Source organism: Chlorocebus sabaeus, chromosome 19 (assembly GCF_047675955.1).
Source record: "Chlorocebus sabaeus isolate Y175 chromosome 19, mChlSab1.0.hap1, whole genome shotgun sequence".
Taxonomy (NCBI): domain Eukaryota; kingdom Metazoa; phylum Chordata; class Mammalia; order Primates; family Cercopithecidae; genus Chlorocebus; species Chlorocebus sabaeus.
The window spans coordinates 21,048,711-21,068,394 of record NC_132922.1 but is presented as its reverse complement, the minus strand read 5'-3'; the positions used below and the strand labels follow the sequence as shown (position 1 = coordinate 21,068,394).

Here is a 19,684-nt window from a genome sequence, read left to right as displayed (position 1 = left end):
TTTATTAGTTTTTTGTTTCCCTCCCTGTATGATTCTACCCAAGCTCCTGGCATGGCAGGGCCATGCAAGTTCTCACCAATCCTTTCTTCTTCCAGACTGCACCTGGCTCTTTAAGCCTAACCCGTCCTCCCACCCCTGTGGGGACTCTCAGGTCCCTTTTAGTAAACAAGGACAGGCTCTGCCCCACCACCTCACAGAGGCACAGAAGCACTGTTCAAACACACATGCCCACGACATTGCCACCCACGGACTAGGAACAAAGACACTGGAGTCTTAAGTCCTCTTGGAGACACAAGGTCTTCAAAGCTTGCCGGCAAATGTGGTAGTCGTGCTCTTTGCCAGGGCCTAGAGAAGGCACTTAGAAAATAACTGTGTAGAAGCAGCAGTGGGGAGGTGGGATGCAGTGACCCAGCAGGCATTTCTAACCCCACTTTGCTTCTAACACTTCAGCAGCTGCAATTTTTTTTTTCTTTTCTTTTTAAGAGACAAGGTCTCTGGCTGGGTGCAGTGGCTCACGCTTTTAATCACAGCACTTTGGGAGGCCGAGGTGGGCATATCATGAGGTCAGGAGTTCGAGACCAGCCTGGCCAACATGGTGAAACCCCGTCTCTACTACAAATACAAAAATTAGCTGGGCATGGTGGCATGTGCCTGTAATCCCAGCTACTCAGGTGGCTGAGGCAGCAGCATTGCTGGAACCCGGGAAGCGGAGGTTGTAGTGAGCTGAGATCGTGCCACTGCACTCCAGCCTGGGTGACATAGCAAGACTCCATCTCAAAAACAAAAACAAGGTCTCATTCGTTGCCCAGGCTGGAGTGCAGTGGCATGATTATAGCTCACTGCAGCCTCCAACTCCTGGGCTCAAGTGATCCTCCAGCCTCAGCCTCCTGAGTAGCTGGGACTACAGGTGTGCACCACCATACCCACCTTATTATTTTCTGTAGGGATGGGGTCTCACTCTGTTGCACAGGCTGGAGCAGCTGCCAATGTTAATTAAACCTTGGGATCTCTTCAGAGGATTTAATTGGCATCAAGTGGAAATATTTCATTCGGTCCAGCTGGATCACTGTACAGATGGGAAAACAGGCCCTGAGAGGCGAGGCGGTAGGTGAGGAACACCATTCTGGATAGCCCCTGAGCTGTTTTCAAAGCACCCCTGAAAGAGTGCTTTCGAGATCGGAAACGAGAAAGTAGTAGTTCCTCAAGGGAGATGAAGTTTGACCTGGCACTGTATTCTGAAAAATTTGAAAAACTGCCGCCGCCTCAAATCCTTTAAACCAGGATTTTCACATGAGGCCTGAACACCAGTCTGGGTGGGTGGGAGGTATAGAGACTAAGAGAAGGTGAGAGGGGCCGTGTGAACAGGAACGGGTAAGACCAGTAAATCCTGGGAACTCCCAATTCACCTCGCCTTGCTCCAGGGACAAGCACTGGACCTGAGGAGTTCAGGGAGGTCCCTGGCAAATGCCTCCAGGAGGAAACAGAGTCTTCCTGCTGCCTGTCAGGACGGCTGACCCTGGGCCTGATCTCAGCTAATTCAGCAGCTCAGGGGGAGGACACCATCCCCGTATCTGCTCTGCATCTCAAATAGACCAAGAGAGCTGGCAAGGCAGAGGGATTGCTATTGATTTTCACTTGTGTGGGCTGACCTAACAAAACCAATCCATCAAGTGTCTGTCTGCCTCTGCCTCAGACTCTCATCCTAAGCACGTGCAAATAAATTGCACCAGCATCCAGGGTGATTTGTCAAGGTCCAGCCAGGCATGGGCCCTGGCTTCCGCTGACAGGATGGGGCTCCGGGCTGGGCTGGGCTAGGGTCAGCCCAGTCAATGCCCCACTGTTGACTCGCCATTGACTGACAACATGCATGGTGGCCTGGCAGCTGCTGCCACGCTAGGAACTGGTTGGCCCTGCCTGAGAAGGGGCTTTGAGGAACCAAGTCCCACTCACTTCGACAGGGCTTGGCAGTGACATTCTCACTTGTTTTTTAAGGTTTCTGTGTGAACTCTCGATTTGGGGGGATTTATTACAGTGCAGATGCGACCATGAGGTGCTGAGTTTGGGTGCTGCCTCTGCCACTGGCTGAATGTCCTTGCGCCCGGTGTGAGATGGAGATGACACCACCTACAGGGTCTATAGCCCTATAAAGGGCCAGGGTCCAATTCCTGTTCTGCTACTTTCTAGCTGTGGCCGGGGCAGGTGCCTTCAGCCCTTGGTGCCTCATTTTCCTCATCTGCACTATGGGGCTGAAAATGGTCCCTACCTCCTACAGTGGAGCTGTCATAACTGAATGAGAAAATGGAAAGGACCACAGGGGCTCCCCCCACCCAGCCCTTCATTCCACTAGCAAGGACTGGAGGCTCAGAGAAGGGGGTGACAGTCTCGGGTCACACAGCAATGCAGAGCAGCATTAGGGGGGTTACAGGGGCCGCAAGCAAGAGAGGCTGATGGAGAGAGCACCAGACCATTCTGACTGACCATCCTGCCCTCCAACTGGCGGCCGTCCCTGAAGAATGAGACACAGGGAATGTGGGTCATGGGCATACACGGATCTTCGTTTGAAAGGGTCAAAAATTTTATTAGCAGGCCTTTTTCTGTTTTTGAATATACAGGTTTCCTGCTGTCCAGGGTAAAGGGGAAGTGGTGTCTTGTGGCCCGAGGTTTGCGGCGCTTGCCTTGGGACTCCATGCCCGTCCCTTTCCCACCAGCACGGCTGGGGGAAGGTGCCTGCTTGCCGGCCCCATGGATTCTTCGGCTGTGGCATAAGGCACTGTGTGTTCTGCAGGAAGGCGCTCATGGCTGGCTGGTAGATGAGAGGCGGCCTTCTCAGGGGCTGCAAAGCTGAGGCTGTTGAGGGGTCGAGTTGAACTTGGGGACCCTGGTGAGGAGGCCCCAGGCGATGGGAGCGCAGCCTGGTGAGTCTGGTGCCGCTGCCTCCCCGCTGGCCCTGCACCAGGCCTCAGGATGGGATCATGCCTTTGCTCCTCTTGCGGTCGGCCATCGTTCTCCGGTTGTGGTTGGCTCTTGTTGCCTTGTTGGCTTCCTTCTTCCTGCGTTCCTGGGTTGTCTCGCGGCTCTGCCCATGGCCCCGGGGGCTGCCGGCCACTGCTGTCGAGCTGTCATGCCGGTACCTGAGGGAGAGACAACCCACCCCACGAGAATCCGTCAGCTGGAAGAGGCTCTGGCAGGGAGAGCGCACAGCCTGCCTTGGTGTTCACTGGGAAAGGACACACAGACTGGGCTGGGTCACCCATGTCCCAACTTCAGATGGAAGGAGAGATGGAACCCGGCAGGGGCAGGGCCCTGGGGCTCTGACCAGCCCCGAGCCTGGTGTTTTCTCTTGTCTCGGCCTTGCTTCCAGGTGCACCCATCGCTATGTGTAGCGGAGGCACAGCTAGAGAGCTGACACAGCCCACAGGAGACGGGGCGGGCTTTGGGGGGGTCTCCTCCTTTCTCCGTCTGGGGCCACGTGCTGCAGCTGAGACATTACTGCTGTTCTCCACCCTAGGGCTTTGCTTGGCGGCCTCCAAAGACCAAGAGCACTCACAGATGCGACCTAGGGCCCTTTCAGACCATCTCGACCACCGGGATTTGCCAGAGCTCCGCACTCGGGGTTGGGACGGATGAGAAGTCAGGGTTGCTCTGCTCTCTGCTCAACAACCTTGTGTGGCTCCCCACTGCCCTCAAAATGAAATCCAGATGCCTTCCCTGTGGCCAGGCCTCCTGCACCCAGTAGACAGTGCTGCATGAAGCCTAGGGCCAGGATTGGGGAGTGGGCTTTTACTCCTGGCTTGGTCTTAGGTGGAGGCAGATCCTTGGCCCCTCTGAATATTTCCTCACTGGGAAGATGCGGGGCCTGGATGAGGAGTCTGGGTACTGATCTCAGTTCCCCTCAAAGATCCCTCTCCTGACCATGCCTGCTTTCTTACTTTTCTGCCCTCATATGACAAACTCCTCTGAGCCCTTTTCACCCTTAGGGGCCCAGCTCAAGTGCCCCTCACTTCCATACCTCTATCAGCCGGAAAGGATGTGTGTCTGTCTGTCTGAGCTCTCTCACATCTACACTCTGCCTGGTATCAGCTAGCCCTGGACGCATTGGTGATAAATCCCCTCCTGTGTTCACCAAATAATGATTATGAGTGGGGACCCTGGAGCTGAGCTCCATCTTTGCTCCATCACGTACGAGCTGTGTGACCTCTGGCTGGTTACTTAACATCTCTGGGCCTGAGTTTTTTCATCTGTCAAATGAGGATAGTGATAATAGTAGCTACTTCACAAGGTTGTCGTGAGAACTAAATACACATGGAGCAGTTAGGGTGCACGTGTGGGTTTCCTGGGTGGCTGGTTGGGCCCTCCCCAGATGCTGGGAGGGGTCCCCCTAGAAGCAGCCCCTTGAATGCTCACCCCTTCTTGGCGAGAAAGGCCATGCGCCTGGCTTCTGCTTTCTCTCTCAGCACTGCAGGGTCCTGCACGAAATGGTCAGGCTGTGGAAGGGAGAGAAGACCAAATCTGGAGTCAGGAGCTGCTGCATTTTCCTAAGCGGCAGTGAGGCCCTGCTCAAGTGAATCTTGTCGATGCCTCCATGTCGTGTGTGGGGAAGCTGCAGCCTGGCAGAGCAATGCCCAGGAATGGAGTGGGATTACTGTGGTCTGAGGTTTCCATGAGGAGCCCCCTGCCCCACCTCTTCCCTGAGCAGGTGGCAGCTGAAGGGACTGAGGCTTCCTGGACAGGCTGGTAGAGTGGACAGACCAATAGTTATGGCAAAACAATGACAAATGGGAGTGTCGGGGAGGCCAGGATGGCCACTGTGAGAGGCCATGAAGGGCCCTGAAGGCTGTGGGAGCCACCCCTGGGAGCTGAGTGGTCCTGGGAGCTGCAGGCCTAGGCCTCACTCTGGCACCACCAGCAGCATGTGTGAGAGCGCCCGCTCTCAAGGACAGCCTTCTGTGCCAATCGTGCAAGGAAAAACCGGGACCTAGGAACCACAGACAGGCTTTGGTGGCCAGTAGCTTTAAAAAGGAAAAAAAAAAAGGTCAGGCACTGTAGTTTACATCTGTAATCCCAGCACTTTGGGAGGTCTAGGTGGGAAGATCACCTGAGTCCAGGAGTTTGAGACCAGCCTGGGCAACACTGTGAGATCCCATCTCTACAAAAACATATAAAAACTAGCCAGGCGTGGTAGTGTGAGCCCATAATCCCAGCTACTTGGGAAGCTGAGGTGGGAGGATTGCTTGGGCCTGGGAGTTTGAGGCTGTAGTGAGCCATGACTATACCACTGCACCCCAGCCTGGGTGACAAAGCAAGACTCTGTCTCTACAAACAACAAGAAGGCTGGGCATGGTGGCTCATGCCTGTAATCCCAGCACTTTGGGAGGCCGAGGCGGGTGGATCACCTGAGGTCAGGAGTTGGAGACCAGCTTGGCCAACATGGTGAAATCCCGTCTCTATTGAAAATACAAAAAATTAGCCGGGTGTGGTGGCAAGCTCCTGTAATCCCAGCTACTTGGGAGCCTGAAGCAGGAGAATCACTTGAATCTGGGAGGCGGAGGTTGCAGTGAGCCAAGATTGCGCCATTGCACTCCTGCCTGGAGGACAAGAGTGGGACTCCATCTCCAAAACAACAACAACAAAACACACACAAAACTGGTAGGTTTTACATAAAAATCTGGGCTGACCCCTTGTCTGAGAAGCAGAGATCTGTGGAAACCCTGAGTCTGTGCTTCCACCGAGGAGCCCCTGAGGCAGGGCATGTGCTTCCCACTGCTCAGCGCAGTCCCCACCAGGCCCTGCTACTCATTGCCGTTGGTGACCCGGCCCCAGAAACATCTGAATTTGTCACCTTGGTGTGGGGCATGATCCCAGGTTGCTGCCCCGTCACCTGAGTAGTACTGCTTTTATCTATTCTATATGGTGAGGTTCTAGTTAAGATTTCATTCAAATAAAAAGTTTAGCTGCTAAAAAGTAGAATTTTCTAACCTACTGATCCAGATGACCTCCCAGGGCCCTTGGGCTCTAACTCCTCTCTGATTTTAAGAATTGCCATCCTGGGCACGGTGCTGGTAACTGCCCTTCTCCTGACCCCCAGGCTCCTGGGCCTAATAATGAAGCTAGCGGCTCAGAGGCCCTGCCTTTAATCTGTCCCCTGGGTCCTCACTGGTGGGCAGCAGAAGTGAGTTCTAAGCCAGCAGCTCTCCAAGCAGACATCCTGGGCTCAACGTGACTCCTCCTGTCCCTGCCAGTGACGCTGGGGCTGCCTCATGGCCAGATGTAGGGAGGGGTGAGGGGCACTTCTGATTCACCCTTCAGAACTGCACTTTCCCCTTCATCTGCCACCTGCCAGGGAGGTACCTTGGGAGCCTCCTCGTCAGCCTCCTCTTCCTCATCGTCATCTTCCTCCTGCCCTTCTCTAGGCACTTTGGTTCTCAGCACCTGAGGGATGGTGAATGGCCTGAGGGTGTGGAGAGAAATGAGATCAAAGACAAGGTTCAACCAGGAGCAAGAGCCACAAGGAGGAGGGAACCTGGTTGGGTGATGGGGGGCTGCCAGGAGGGCTCAGGAGGCTGAGAAACACCAAAGGGGTTTCAAGCCAGCTTTGCTCCAGCCCCTGGATTCTCTGAGGTTAACAGAATTTGAGGTGGGGGTTCAGGGGGAGGCTGAGAGGGTCTCCAGTTCTCTCTTTAGTCAGGACAGCTCTGCTTTGATCTGTATTGGGGAAATCGCTGTAACATTCCACCTGAAAACGTTTTATTCAATTAAGAAGAAAAACGGACTGCACGCGGTGGCTCACGCCTGTAACGCCCACACTTTGGGAGGTTGAGATGGAAGGACTGCTTGAGCCCAGGAAGTGAGACTAGTCTGGGCAACATAGTGAGAACCCCACCTCTGCAAAAAAGAGAAGAGCTAGCAGGGTGTGGCGGGGTGTGGTGGTGCGTGGCGGGGTGTGGAGGTGCGTGGCGGGGTGTGGTGGTGTGTGGTGGGGTGTGGTGGTGCGTGGCGGGGTGTGGTGGGGTGTGGCAGTGCGCACCACACCTGTAGTCCCAGCTACTCAGGAGGCTGAGGTGGGACGATCACTTGTAGTCCAGGAGACCAAGGCTGCAGTCAGCCATGATTCCATCACTGCACTCCAGCCTGGGCGACAGAGGGAAACTCTGTCTCAAAAAAGAAAAATGCAAAGCTACTGCATGACACTGAATAAATGTTGCCCCATTTAGGGTGGGCTGGGGGGTGGAGGAGCACTGGATTAGGAGTCAGGAGGACTGGGTTTGGGCCCTGGATCTGCCACATCTGTGTAAACAAGTGGGTGAGGGAGCCCCATGGGCCTGCGAGCTGCTCTGCCCTGGAATGCCACCCCCTCTACGGCCTCACCTGCGGCTGATGAGCTCGTCGTCTGAGTCTGCATCATTGGCGCCCACCTGGTTGCCATCGTATGTGTCATCGTACTCATCCTCATAGTAGACACTGTGGTAGGGCAGGCTCTCGCCTGGCTGCAGTGGCACCTGCAATGGCATAAGCATGGGTTTGGGGGGCTCAGGGGCTGGCCCGGTCTCCCCGGCCCCGCAGAGACCTGGCCTTGGTGGCCTACCTCCTCCACCACCACGCTGTACTGCTCGTAGCGCTGCCGCTGTGCCGCCACCGCACGCTTGTCGTTCAGCAAACTCCGCGTGTTTTCCTCCTTCCTGGCGCTGAGAAGGAACAGCAGAAAGAGAGGAAGGAAAACCATCAGGCTCGGAAGGTCGCAGGGTACGGAGGGTCCAGAGACCACAGGCTTAACTGCTCCAGCCCTCAGACTGTCAATAGAGACAAATGAAATCAAGCCTTGGTGAGGGCGTGGGAAGGTGGGACTCTCACTGCTGCTGGTGCCCATAAGGATGGCTCCAGTCACTTTAGAGGGCATCCCAAGAGCCATTGTTTTTTCTTTGTTTTTTGTTTTTTTGAGAGGAAGTCTTGCTCTGTTGCCCAGGCTGAAGTGCAGTGGCACAATCTCGGCTCACTGCAACCTCCGCCTCCCAGGTTCAAGCAATTCTTCTGTCTCAGCCTCCCGTATAGCTGGGACTACACACCCAGTTAATTTTTGCATTTTTATTAGAGATGGGGTTTCACCATGTTGGCCTGGTTGGCCTCAAACTCCTGACCGCAAGTGATCCCCCCACCTCAGCCTCCCAAAGTGCTGGGATTACAGGTGTGAGCCACTGTGCCAGGCCAAGAGCCACTGTTAAAAGGTAAAATGGGGCCAGATGCAGTGGCTCACTCCTGTAATCCCAACACTTTGGGAGGCCGAGGCGGGTGGATCACGAGGTCAGAAGTTCAAGACCAGCCTGGCCAAGACAGTGAAACCCTGTCTCTACTAAAAATACAAAAATTAGCCGGGCATAGTGGTGGGTGCCTGTAATCCCAGCTACACAGGAGGCTGAGGCAGGAGAATCACTTGAACCTGCGAAGCGGAAGTTGCAGTGAGCCAAGATCACGCCACTGCACTCCAGCCTGGGCGACAGAGCGAGACTCTGTCTCAAAAAAATAAATAAATAAAAAAGGTAAAATGTGCTCACCTTTCAACCAGGATATTCCCTGTCAAGGCATGGACCCTAAAGAAACACTGACTGTGTGTACAGAGGTGTGATTAGGGATTTTCTTTTCAGCATTGTTTGCAACAGTGAAAAATGGAAAGCAACTAATGTCCATCATGAGTGAAAGAGCCAAATGAACTGTGCCACATCTAAATTACAGATCGCTGTGTGGCAGTTGTCAAGAAAGACATTGATCTATTTGTACTAACTTGGAAAGAATTCTCACTTATTCCCAAGGAAAAAAAGCAAGCTACAGAAAAATGTATACAGTATGATCCCAAAAGCAAACCACACTAACTCTGTTTCTATGGCCACACACCTATGCATGGCAATGCAGAGAGAAGGCTAGTAAGCCCCTCGCCAAATGACAGTGGTTACTGCTTGGAAGCACTTGGAGTTGTTTAAATCTTTTTTTTTGTTACAGGCTACAGTGCAGTGATATGATCTTGGCTCATTGCAACTTCCGCCTCCTGAGCTCAAGCGATTCTCGTGCCTCAAGCTCCTGAGTAGTTGGGAGTACAGGCACGTGCCACCATGCCTGGCTAATTTTTGTATTTTTTTATAGAGATGGAATACTGCCATGTTGGCCAGGCTGGTCTGGAACTCCTGGCCTCAAGTGATCCGCTTGTCTCAACCTCCCAAAGTGCTAGGATTACAGGAATGAGCCACCACACCCGGCCTAATTTTTAAATTTTTTTGTAGAGACAGGGTCTCACTATATTGCTCAGGCTGGGCTTGAACTCCTGGGCTCAAGTGATCCTCTGCTTCAGCCTTCCAAAGTGCTGGGATTACAGGTGTGAGCTACTGTGCCCAGACTGGATCTCTTAAACAAAAATTTTTTTCATTTAAAAAATTTTACTTGTTTATTGTTTTTTCAAAAATGACCTTTCCTTGCCAACAAACAAAAATTTAAGAAGCAGCAAGGCCACACGTGGCTTTCCAACTGAGCTCAAGGGAGCCCCAGGGACCTTTGGGATGTAAGAAAAGTTGGGAGGCCCAGTCCTCTTCCTACCACCCCCACCTCACCACAGCAGCCTTCTGTCTCTTCCACAGCTCAAGTTTCCATGTAAAATTTCACTGGAAGAAAATGTTTGGAAGCCCAACTCCGGTCATGTTACACGTGAGGAAACTCGGGGCCGGATGCGGTGGCTCATGCCTATAATCCCAGCACTTTGGGAGGCCGAGGCGGGCGGATCGCGAGGTCAGGAGATCAAGACCATCCTGGTGAACACAGTGAAACCCTGTCTCTACTAAAACATACAAAAAATTAGCCGGGCGTGGTGGTGGGCACCTGTGGTCCCAGCTACTCGGGAGGCTGAGGCAGGAGAACGGTGGCACCCAGTGAACCCGGGAGGCGGAGCTTGCAGTCAGCCGAGATTGCGCCACTGCACTCCAGCCTGGGAGACAGAGCTAGACTCCGTCTCAGAACAAAACAAACAAAAAGGTGAGGAAACTCGGGTGCATTGGGTGGGGGAAGGGACATGTTTGGGTCACAAGTGAGCTGAGCTCAGCAGAGACTGAGGCTTCTCAACTTGTGGCTTTGCAAACCTGTGAAAAAACCTGGCTTGTCAGAAACATAACCAGGCCTGTGGAATGTAGCTTCTAGCCCTGCAGGGGAAAATCAATATGAGATGCCAGGCAAGAAAATCCAGCTTAGCTGTGAAATCGGGTCTCTGGAATGTATCAAGGGTAAGATAATAAAAAAAAAGAAAAGACACAAAGCCAAACACAGCTTCCATAAAAATCTTCTATTAACTGGCTTTTGGTGCAGGGAGAGGCAGGCGTCTGAGTCCGTCTCAGTCTGTCGGGCTGTCTGCCTGGCAGCCAGGGCAGGTCAGGACTGCAGCCTTCAGCGTGGTAGACTAGGGTCTGCCTCCCTTCACGTCTTTTTTTTTTTTTTTCTGAGACAGAGTCTCGCTCTGTTGCCAAGGCTGGAGTGCAGTGGCGCGATCTCAGCTCACTGCAACCTCTGCCAACCAAGTTCAAGCAATTCTCCTGCCTTAGCCTCCCGAGTAGCTGGGACTACAGGTGTGTGCCACCAAGCCCGGCTAATATTTTGTGGTTTTTTTCTTCAGTAGTCTTTATTAAGGACCTGCTCTGTGCCAGGCAAGGTATGAGGCTGAGTTGGGGAGAGATTCAGAAATGAAGAAAATATAGCTCTGCCCTCTTGAACTCAGTGTAGTGGAGATGACAGACCAATCAACACAAAATGTGCTGAACAGAGGCCCTGGAAACAAAAGCAATGAACTTGGTTCAGGAGGACTGGCGGGGCATCTGTAGGAAGGGGTAATGGAGGTTCCACGGTAGGAGGCTACTTGACTGGACCAGGAGCCCCAGGGTATGGCAGGAGGGATGGTGCACTTGATTTAGACCAGGAAGAAATCTCAGTTCAAAGAAATCTTTCACATCCACCAGGGAAGGGGCCTGTGACTGTGACCTTGGCCCTGTACCTGGCTTTCTTCGCTAAGGTGAAAAAGAGGTAGAGAGGAAGAAAATGGAGCCCAAGCTTGTTCAGGTGGTAGGTGCCACTGGTAGGAGCACACCCACACATTTGACACATATTTCCTAAGGGCCTAATAGCTTCCAGGACCTGCGCTGGGCCACGAGACTGAGAAGAATGAGAGGCGTCACCATCCTTTCTGCTACACCTTCGGCTTCTGGTCCATCCCGTCCCTGGTTCTGTGCAGTGGGGCAGTTCTTCCATGCTATGTGGCCTCTGGTTATGTGGCTTCCGGGCAGGGCCAGGCAGAGAAGCATGGCAAGCTCCACCCACCCTAGCTGTGCCCTGGAAAAGACACAGGTAGGGACAGTGAAACCCAGGCACCCGGGCAGCCTGTCCAGGGAGGTGTAACCTTGGCCCCAGACATCATTTGGAGCCAGGAAGGAAAAAGAAAAATCAGGATCAAAGTCAGCTGGGAGAAGATGCATTAGAGGCCAGAACTTTAGTCAAGCCTGGAAACACAGGCAATGGTGGCTGCAGAGACCCGCTGGAGCAGGTAGCTTCCTCAGCCTCCAAGTTGGAAGCAAGCCCAGGGAACATGCAGGTTTCCCTGAAACCTCCCACCTTTCCCTTCCTCATCTACTCAAGCCTGTCCTTCAAGGCCCAATTCAAACTGGTCCTTAGCAGGGTGACCCCTGCCTTTGAACTTCTGAAGAGCCTGCAGAAGCAACAGACTCCTCCTTTTCCAGGTGAAGAATCAGGGGATCCAGAGAGGCAGAGCAACCCTCTTAAGGTCACACAGCTACTAAGAGCAGAGCCAGGGCCAGGCATAGGTCTCCTGCTTCAGGTCTGCTTTGCCACTTCCTGGGCTGTGTGACCACAGGCAAGTCCCTCATCCTCACTAAGTCTCAGTTCCTTCTCTCGGCGCCCACTTCCCAGGGCTGATGTGAGAAAGAAATAAGATGACATGTAGAAGTAGATCCAGCACCTTCTGGGCTCAACAAAGTGAATCCTGTTTCTTTTACTACAGGACTTTTCAGAGCCTTAATGTGCTCTGTGACTCCCCAAAAGGCAGACCAAGGGCACAGACATTTAAAAAAATTTTTAATTATTTTTTGAGATGGGGTTTCACTCTTGTTGCCCAAGCTGGAGTGCAATGGCCCGATCTCGGCTCACCACAACCTCCGCCTCCCAGGTTCAAGCGATTCTCCTGCCTCAGCCTCCCAAGTAGCTGGGATTACAGACACCTGCCACCACGCCTGGCTAATTTTTTGTATTTTTAGTAGATGGGGTTTCACCATGTTGGCCAGGCTGGTTTTGAACTCCTGACCTCAGCTGATTTCCCCATCTCGGCCTCCCAAAGTGCAGGGATTACAGGCATGAGTCACCATGCCCGGCCGGCACATTTTTAGAACACATATTATCTTCCAGGGCACCACGGAATTGTCCAAAGGCATTAGGGGACCCTGCCTCTCGCCCACTGACTCCTTCACTGGCTATGATATACCTGTAGCACATGTATTGATGTCTCCACAACAGCCATGCTGCACGTCACCTATTCTCCAAACAGACCCTACATTTTCTTTAGGTCTTTCTACCTTTCCATTGGACCCTGGAGCTACAGGCCTGGACTCTGTGACTTGGTTTTCCTGATGAGATATGAGGGGTATTGGAGACTTCTGGGAAAGGTACCCTAGTCTCTAGGAGAGACACAGGAAGACCTGGTCTGGACTATCTCCTGGCACTGTCATGTCTGGAAGCCATAGTAGAAACAGCTGCTGCAGCCCCCACTGCAGCCTCAAAGGAAGGAGCCTGACCACGAAGTGAGGCCCCAGGAGACAGGAAAGATACATTCTGGATGATAGCTCAACCAAGCCTAGACTGCCCTACCTTACACTGCCTTGTCATGCAAGGGAACAGATTTCCTTACTACTTAAGCCACTGAGTTCAACAACAGCCTATCTGATTCAACAACAAACACATTTTAACTCCAGTACCATCTGCAGTGTCCTACCTAATTTCTCATGTGATTAGGACATGTGTCCTTGCCGAAGTTCCTGTGTACCCCAACCCAGCACCTCCCACTCTGTCCTTACTTGTTTAATGGTCTTCCTCATGATCGTTTGAAGGCAAGGCCTGGGTATCCAGCTCACCCTGTTTCCCTGGTGTCTAGCATATGATCTGGTGCTAGTAAATCGCTTAATAAATATTTGCTGAATGAATAAATAATGAACACATGAATGGAGGCTTTGCCTCTTTGCAATCTGCAGCCCCTGGGCTACCCAGCACAGTGAGTCTCTCTGCATGGCAGCCCAGAGGGCCCCAGGAGCAAGGGCACAGCGCTCCAGAAACCTGGCCACCTCAATGCCAGCCACTCTGCTGACCCTGACAGCTGGGACCAGCCCCTTGGCAAATGCTCATAGGTGACTTACGACCTGCGTGGGGTTAGATGAGACCTTACAATACCATGGGCCCTGGGCAAAACCACAGATCAAGGTGAAAGGCCATGTCCAGAGATGGTTAACTTCCGTGGGGAACTTACCAATCAGGCTCCCTGGATTGGAGCAGGGGGCCAGCCTTCTACCAGCCTGGAGGACCCCTTGTCTGCTCCTTGCCCACCACTAGAGCTACAGAGGGTCATGCTGGCCTGGAAAGCGGCCACTGGTCCAGGATAACATCTTTGGCCTGGGATCTGGGGATGTCGCAATGATGCAGGATAATACCTCTAGTCTGGGATCTGGGGGTGTTGCAATGTGTATGACTAAGCAGTTTGCAAGTGCTTCCTGTCCAGCCAGCCAGATGGCTTTGTAGTTGCCCTGCGTCGGTTCCCCAAGCCCTCAGCCAGCCAAGCTTTTAGCAGTGGATGGCCCTAGGGAGGGGTAACAACACAGGGCCCTAACTGAAGAAGCACCTGACATTTTCACCACTGGGGGTCCTACCACAAGAATGAGGCTGACTGGTCTCCTCCCTCTCTGAACCTCACGATCCCCATCCACGTGATGGTGAAAGAGCAACCTGTACTTGTCCAGAGGTCCCCTGATTTCTAGCTTCCATGCAGAACTCGGGGGGACTAGAATACATCTTATTTTGCAGTTTTCCACTTGGATGTTGTACTCTTTACCAATACATCCGACTCTCTGTCCCTCTGATGGGTCATCATTCCAAAGCTGAGTGAACTCTTTTTTTTTTTTTTTCTTGAGACAGGTTCTTACTGTGTCAGTCAGGCTGGAGTACAGTGGCATGATAACAGCTCACTGCAGCCTTGACCTCCTGGGCTTAAGTGATCTTACCGCCTCAGCCTCCAGAATAGCTGGAACTATAGGCGTGTGCCAGCACACCGGCTAATTTTTGTATTTCTTGTAGATATGGGGCTTTGCCATGTTGCCCAGGCTGTTCTCGAACTCCTGGGCTCAAGTGATCCACCTGCCTTGGCCTCCCAAAGTGCTGGGACTATAGGGATGAGCTGCCGCGCCCGGCCCTGCTCTTTTCAAAACATAAAACATGCTGGCCTTGTCGGTTCATGGGACCCTTTGCTGTACTCACTATGGCCTCGGGACCACTGCCCCTGTTGCTCACTCTGCTTGGGAAGCTTCTCCTTCCCTCCTTTGCAGAACTGACTCCACCTCACCCTTTAGCTCTCGGTGCCATGTCATGTTCTCAGAGGAGCCTTCCTGCCTGGGGTGAAGCCCTACCAAAGGCTCAGAATTCTGTGCACCTCCAGCTTGTAGTATTTGTTGTATCTGTGATTTGGTGTTGCTTGTTTGATGAGTTGATTAATGCAAACTCCACGTGGGCAGGGGCCGTGTCTGTTTCACTTCCCACTATATCCCCAGAACCTAATTAATCCAGAGCCTAGAATGCTGTAAGTATTAGACAAATATTTGTTGAATAAATGAATAAATCATGAACGGACTTTTCAATGCCAAAAAAGTAGGAAGGACATAAACTAAATATAAATAGAAAGGCCTTAAAGTGGAATATGTTCACCTTCTGAAAAGCTCACTCAAAGTCCTTAATTTTCTCATTTTGTCACAGCCTGGGGAAAATCAGGTCAAAGAGTGGTTTCTGGGAAGCACTGTCCACCAGTGATTTGATGGTTAACACATTAAAGATGTAAGAAGAAGGGAAGTGGGGATAGTTTTGGCCCTTCTGGCCTTTTGCTATCAACAAGGGGGATTCACTAACAGCCTCCCTGCACAGAGTCAGAACCTGAAGACTGATCATTAGAGAACCTGCTTCTAACCACTGGGGGTGCACAGGTCTAGGGTTGTGAAGGGATCCCTGTGCTGATACTCCATGACCAGTTCTGCGAAGATGCAGCCCTTGGTTTCCCTGTGTCCTCTCTGCACTTCCAGAGTTGGGGTATCGGAACCGCATGGCCCACTGCACTCACCTCTTGCCCTTGTGCACCCGGCTCAGGTCTACTGAGTCCCTGCTGAACACATCAAACTCGTCATTCTGGAAGACGTTGTGGCGAGACGTCAGCAGGGGTGTAGGGTCTGGTTTCATTTCTCTGGGTGGGGGACACAGAGATCAATTTAAGGGGGCCCTGCCAGCTGAAGCAACCTGCGCCCCACACCCCCCTGCTGTGTTAAATCCATCGGATTTTTCAGTCCCCTTCAACAGACACTCCTAGGACACAATCTCAAAACCCTGAAGCCCCTGCTTGGGTATGCAGCCACACCTCGAACAAAGCTCCCCCCCATACCCTGCATGCCATTCACACAGGGTTTCCTTCTGTTTCTTAAAAGCGCTATCCCTTGTTTAATGCTTGTAATAGTCCCATGAGATCAATAGTCACAGATCACTCAACGTCATTGTGCCTCAGTGCCCTCATCTGTAAAATGTGGCACAAGGAGGCTGCAGAACTTGTCCAAAGGCACAAAGCTAACTTCACTCATTCATTTGGTAAACATCACTTGCTTATGGAAGACACACCCTTTCGGGCACTGGTTCCTGCTGTCCCATGGGGCCTTCAGGGCAGCAGTGGGCCAAAGAAATGGTAGGTGTGATGAAAGTGAGAAGCTGTGGCCATCCTCTCTCACAAATCTAGTGGGAACGTGGTAATGACAGGGGCAGGTCAGGAATGTAGGGGATCAGAAGGGCTCAACAACTCCGTGTCACATCCCTGAAGACACATCCATGGCTCTAATCAACCTTCCCACAAAGTGTGGCAGGGATGTGTATACTCTCTGCCCTGCCTGGGGCAAGTGAAAAACTGGTGGGGCCTAAGATTTTTGTTTCCCCAAAGACGGCTTTAGTTTAAATGGCTGGGAAGAGAGAACAAGCTGAGTTCTCTCAGGCCACGAATGAGGGAAGGAAGAGAGGAAGGGGCCCCACCCTGAGGCAGCCTGGGCAGCGGGAGCCGCCTCCCACCTCTCTCTCCCACCTGTCTAGGTTGCGGTCCAGCTGGCTGAGGGTGGGGGCCAGCCGCTCCTCCAGGATATTGTTGATCACCTGCTCTGGGTCGTAGTGGTAGTACTCCAGGCAGGCCAGGATGAAGCCCTCACCAAGGTCTGGCAGCAGGTCCTTCACTTGGGAGATGAGTGAGTCCAGCTCCACCCCACACACAGCAGGGCCCACAGCCGCGGCTGCTCCCATGCACTGTAGTGAGAGCCAGAGCCAAGAAGGGGAAGGCTAAGTGGGCCGGTGATAGGGCCACAGGCCCCAAACAGCACTGGACTAGGCATGAGGGATCTGGTTCAAGTCCTGGAACTGCCCCTCCTGCCTGTGGGAACTTTGCCAAGTGACACAAGTGTCTCTGAGCCTCCATTTCTTTCTCTGTGAAAAAGGGGGCTCGTGATTGTTATGATTATTGCATGCCTGTATCAAAATATCTCACGTAACCTATAAATATATACACCTACTACATATCCAGGAAAATAAACAAAAAATAAAAAAAATTTAAGGCCAGGTACAGTCGCTCATACCTGTAATCCCAGCACTTTGGGAGGCTGAGGCAAGAGAATTATTTGAGCTCAGGAGCTAGATCAGCCTAAGCAACAGAGCAAGACCCTATCAGTTCAAAAAATTTTAAAAAGTAGCCAGGTGGCTGGGCGTAGTGGCTCATGCCTGTAATCCTAGCACTTTGGGAGGCCGAGACAGGTGGATTGCCTGAGTTCAGGAGTTCAAGACCAGCCTGGGTAACACAGTGAAACCCTGTCTCTACTAAAAAAATTAGCCAGGCATGGCGGCGTGCCCCTTTGGTCCCAGCTACTTAGGAGGCTGAGGTGGGAGGATCACTTGATCCCAGGAAGTCAAGGCTGCAGTAAGCTTGATCAAGCCACTGCACTCCAGCCTGGGTGACAGAGCAAGAACCTATCTCAAAAAATAAAAAATAAAATAAAATAAATTAGGCCGGGTGTGGTGCTCATGTCTATAATCCCAGCACTTTAGGAAGCTGAGGCAGGTGGATCATCTGAGGTCAGGAGTTTGAGACCAGTCCAACATGGTGAAACCCCATCTCTAGTAAAAAAATACAAAAAATTAGCTGGGTGTGGTGGTGGGTGTCTGTAATCCCAGTTACTCAGGAGGCTGAGGCAGGAGAATTGCTTGATCCCAGGAGGCGGAGGTTGCAGTGAGCAGAGATCGCACTATTGCACTCCAGCCTGGGCAACAAGAGTAAAACTCCATCTCAAGAAAAAAAAAACAAAACAAAAACCAACCAACCAAATAATTAAATTAAATTAAATTAAAATTTTGAAGGGACTGTATGACTTACCAGCTGGGCTACTGGCTGTGTGACTTTGGGCAGGGTGCTTCCCCTCTCTGAACCTCAGTTTCCTCCTCATAAAATGGGCCTATACCACCCACCTCATGGGGTTGTTTCAAATAGTTCAAAGATGGCACAAAACCCAGTGAGCACAGTACCTGGCACAGACCAGGCCCTCCATAAACAGCCCTGGTTTCTACTGATTCTTTCTACTAATCCAAGGTCCTTTTCCAACTCTAACAAGTTGACTGACGTTGGAGGCGAACAGCAACCACCAGAGCTGGACTGTGTGGAGATGCTCCCCTTTAATTATAAAATTATAATCTCCTTTTTTTTTTTTTTTGAGACGGAGTCTCGCTCTGTCACCCAGGCTGGAGTGCAGTGGCGTGATCTCAGCTCACTGCAAGCTCCGCCTCCCGGGTTTACGCCATTCTCCTGCCTCAGCCTCCCGAGTAGCTGGGACTACAGGCGCACACTACCGCACCTGGCTAATTTTTTGTATTTTTAGTAGAGACAGGGTTTCACCGTGGTCTCGATCTTCTGACCTCGTGATCCGCCCGCCTCGGCCTCCCAAAGTGCTGGGATTACAGGTGTGAGCCACCGTGCCCGGCCTATAATCTCCTTTTTAAGTAAGGGGCAAGCATTTTATATATTGCTCAATATTACTTAATTGTGTTAGCCTTTTAATTTAAGGACATTTACAGATCACAACAATACAAATCTCCATGAGTCTGCTAAGCAGCGAAATGAGGAAGAGGGTGGGAAAAGGTGAAGGAGGCTATTGTTTCACAAGGCCCTGCAGGAATCACAGGGCCTGGGGTCTGGGAGGAAGGACAGCGGCATTTGTTAATGGAGCACTGAAGGCCAGCCAGGCTCACGGTGAGCCTGGGCATGTGATAGCTCTCGGAATCCCAGCACCTCGTGGAGGCGGCCACTGCATCTGTCCCTACCTTACAGATGAGGAACCAAGGTTCAATGTGAGTGATGCGCCTAAGGCCATACAGCTGCCACGTGGCAGAACCAGGTCACACCCCTGAGCTGCCTGGTTTGAGTCTGTGTGGTCTTCACCACTCTTATCATGCTGCCTCCCAATATGCAGGGGAGTCCTGGCCTTGGTGGCCAATCAAGACAGCCACAGATTTGGCCAGTCCTGGAAAAGCCTGGAGAGAAGGCACCAGATCCGAGGTTTCTACATTTGTTCAGTGGCATCCTGGAGCCCCACTGAGGGGCTTCCAAGAAGGCCAAACCATGGGACTTGGCACTGTTCCCAGTTGCAACCAAAGGAGCTCCACTTTTATCTGTTGAGAGGAGAGCTCCGGGAAGGGCTCGTGGAAACATTCACAGAAAGTTTCGCCTCTTCATTTTATAGAGGGGAAGCTGAGGTTTCGATAGTTGAAGCAACTTGCTCTCCCCTCACACCCAGTCCAGCATGCCCCTGGCTTGGGACCCTCTAAAGGCAGCACAGAGCTGACCAGTTGCTTGAGGCTGTCTATTCCCAAAAAACCTTTTTCCCTGAGTATAAAAGCAAAGAAAGGAGGTTTCCTGCTGCCCCAGCCTCTCAGATGGGGCCAAGGAGGGACAAGCGCAGAGGGAAAAGTGCCACCCAGACACATACCTCCTCTTCCTCCGAGTTCTCCAGGTGTGATGACGCTTGACTGACTGCCTCTGCCATCACCGTGACCCCATTAGGCTCCTCAGTCACCAATGGATCTTTAGCATCTGTGGTTTTCCGTCTGTCCACCCCTTCCCATGCACTCTCGACTGCCTGGAGGATGTAGGCAGTCCGTGTCTCATCCCTGTGAGGACTTGTTAAAGGGTCTGTCTTAGGTTCCTAGCTCTGAAGCAGCATAATTTCTCAGTCCCTCCTCAGCATCTGACCACACGGTTCCTGCCAGGGGCTTTCTGGGCTATACCTAAGCGGGCATCACGGGCACCTGGGCTGCATGGGAAAATGGGCCAGACTACAGC

General features: G+C 52.2%; 1 protein-coding gene across 6 annotated transcripts in view; it reads right to left on the bottom strand.

Moving 5' to 3' along the window:
* Positions 1-2,553: 2,553 nt before the first annotated feature.
* ASCC2 (activating signal cointegrator 1 complex subunit 2) overlaps positions 2,554-19,684 on the bottom strand; it is a 51,621-nt gene continuing 34,490 nt past the window's right edge. For all 6 annotated transcript variants that reach the window (XM_007975354.3, XM_007975356.3, XM_038007627.2 and 3 more), the window contains 8 exons: positions 19,332-19,512; positions 16,394-16,608; positions 15,398-15,517; positions 7,583-7,682; positions 7,366-7,496; positions 6,349-6,448; positions 4,405-4,484; positions 2,554-3,131 (listed from right to left, as the gene is read on the bottom strand). In XM_007975354.3, the coding sequence (XP_007973545.3) occupies positions 2,960-3,131; positions 4,405-4,484; positions 6,349-6,448; positions 7,366-7,496; positions 7,583-7,682; positions 15,398-15,517; positions 16,394-16,608; positions 19,332-19,512 (1,099 nt within the window). In that variant the 3' untranslated portion in view covers positions 2,554-2,959. The remainder of the gene's footprint in view (positions 3,132-4,404; positions 4,485-6,348; positions 6,449-7,365; positions 7,497-7,582; positions 7,683-15,397; positions 15,518-16,393; positions 16,609-19,331; positions 19,513-19,684) is intronic.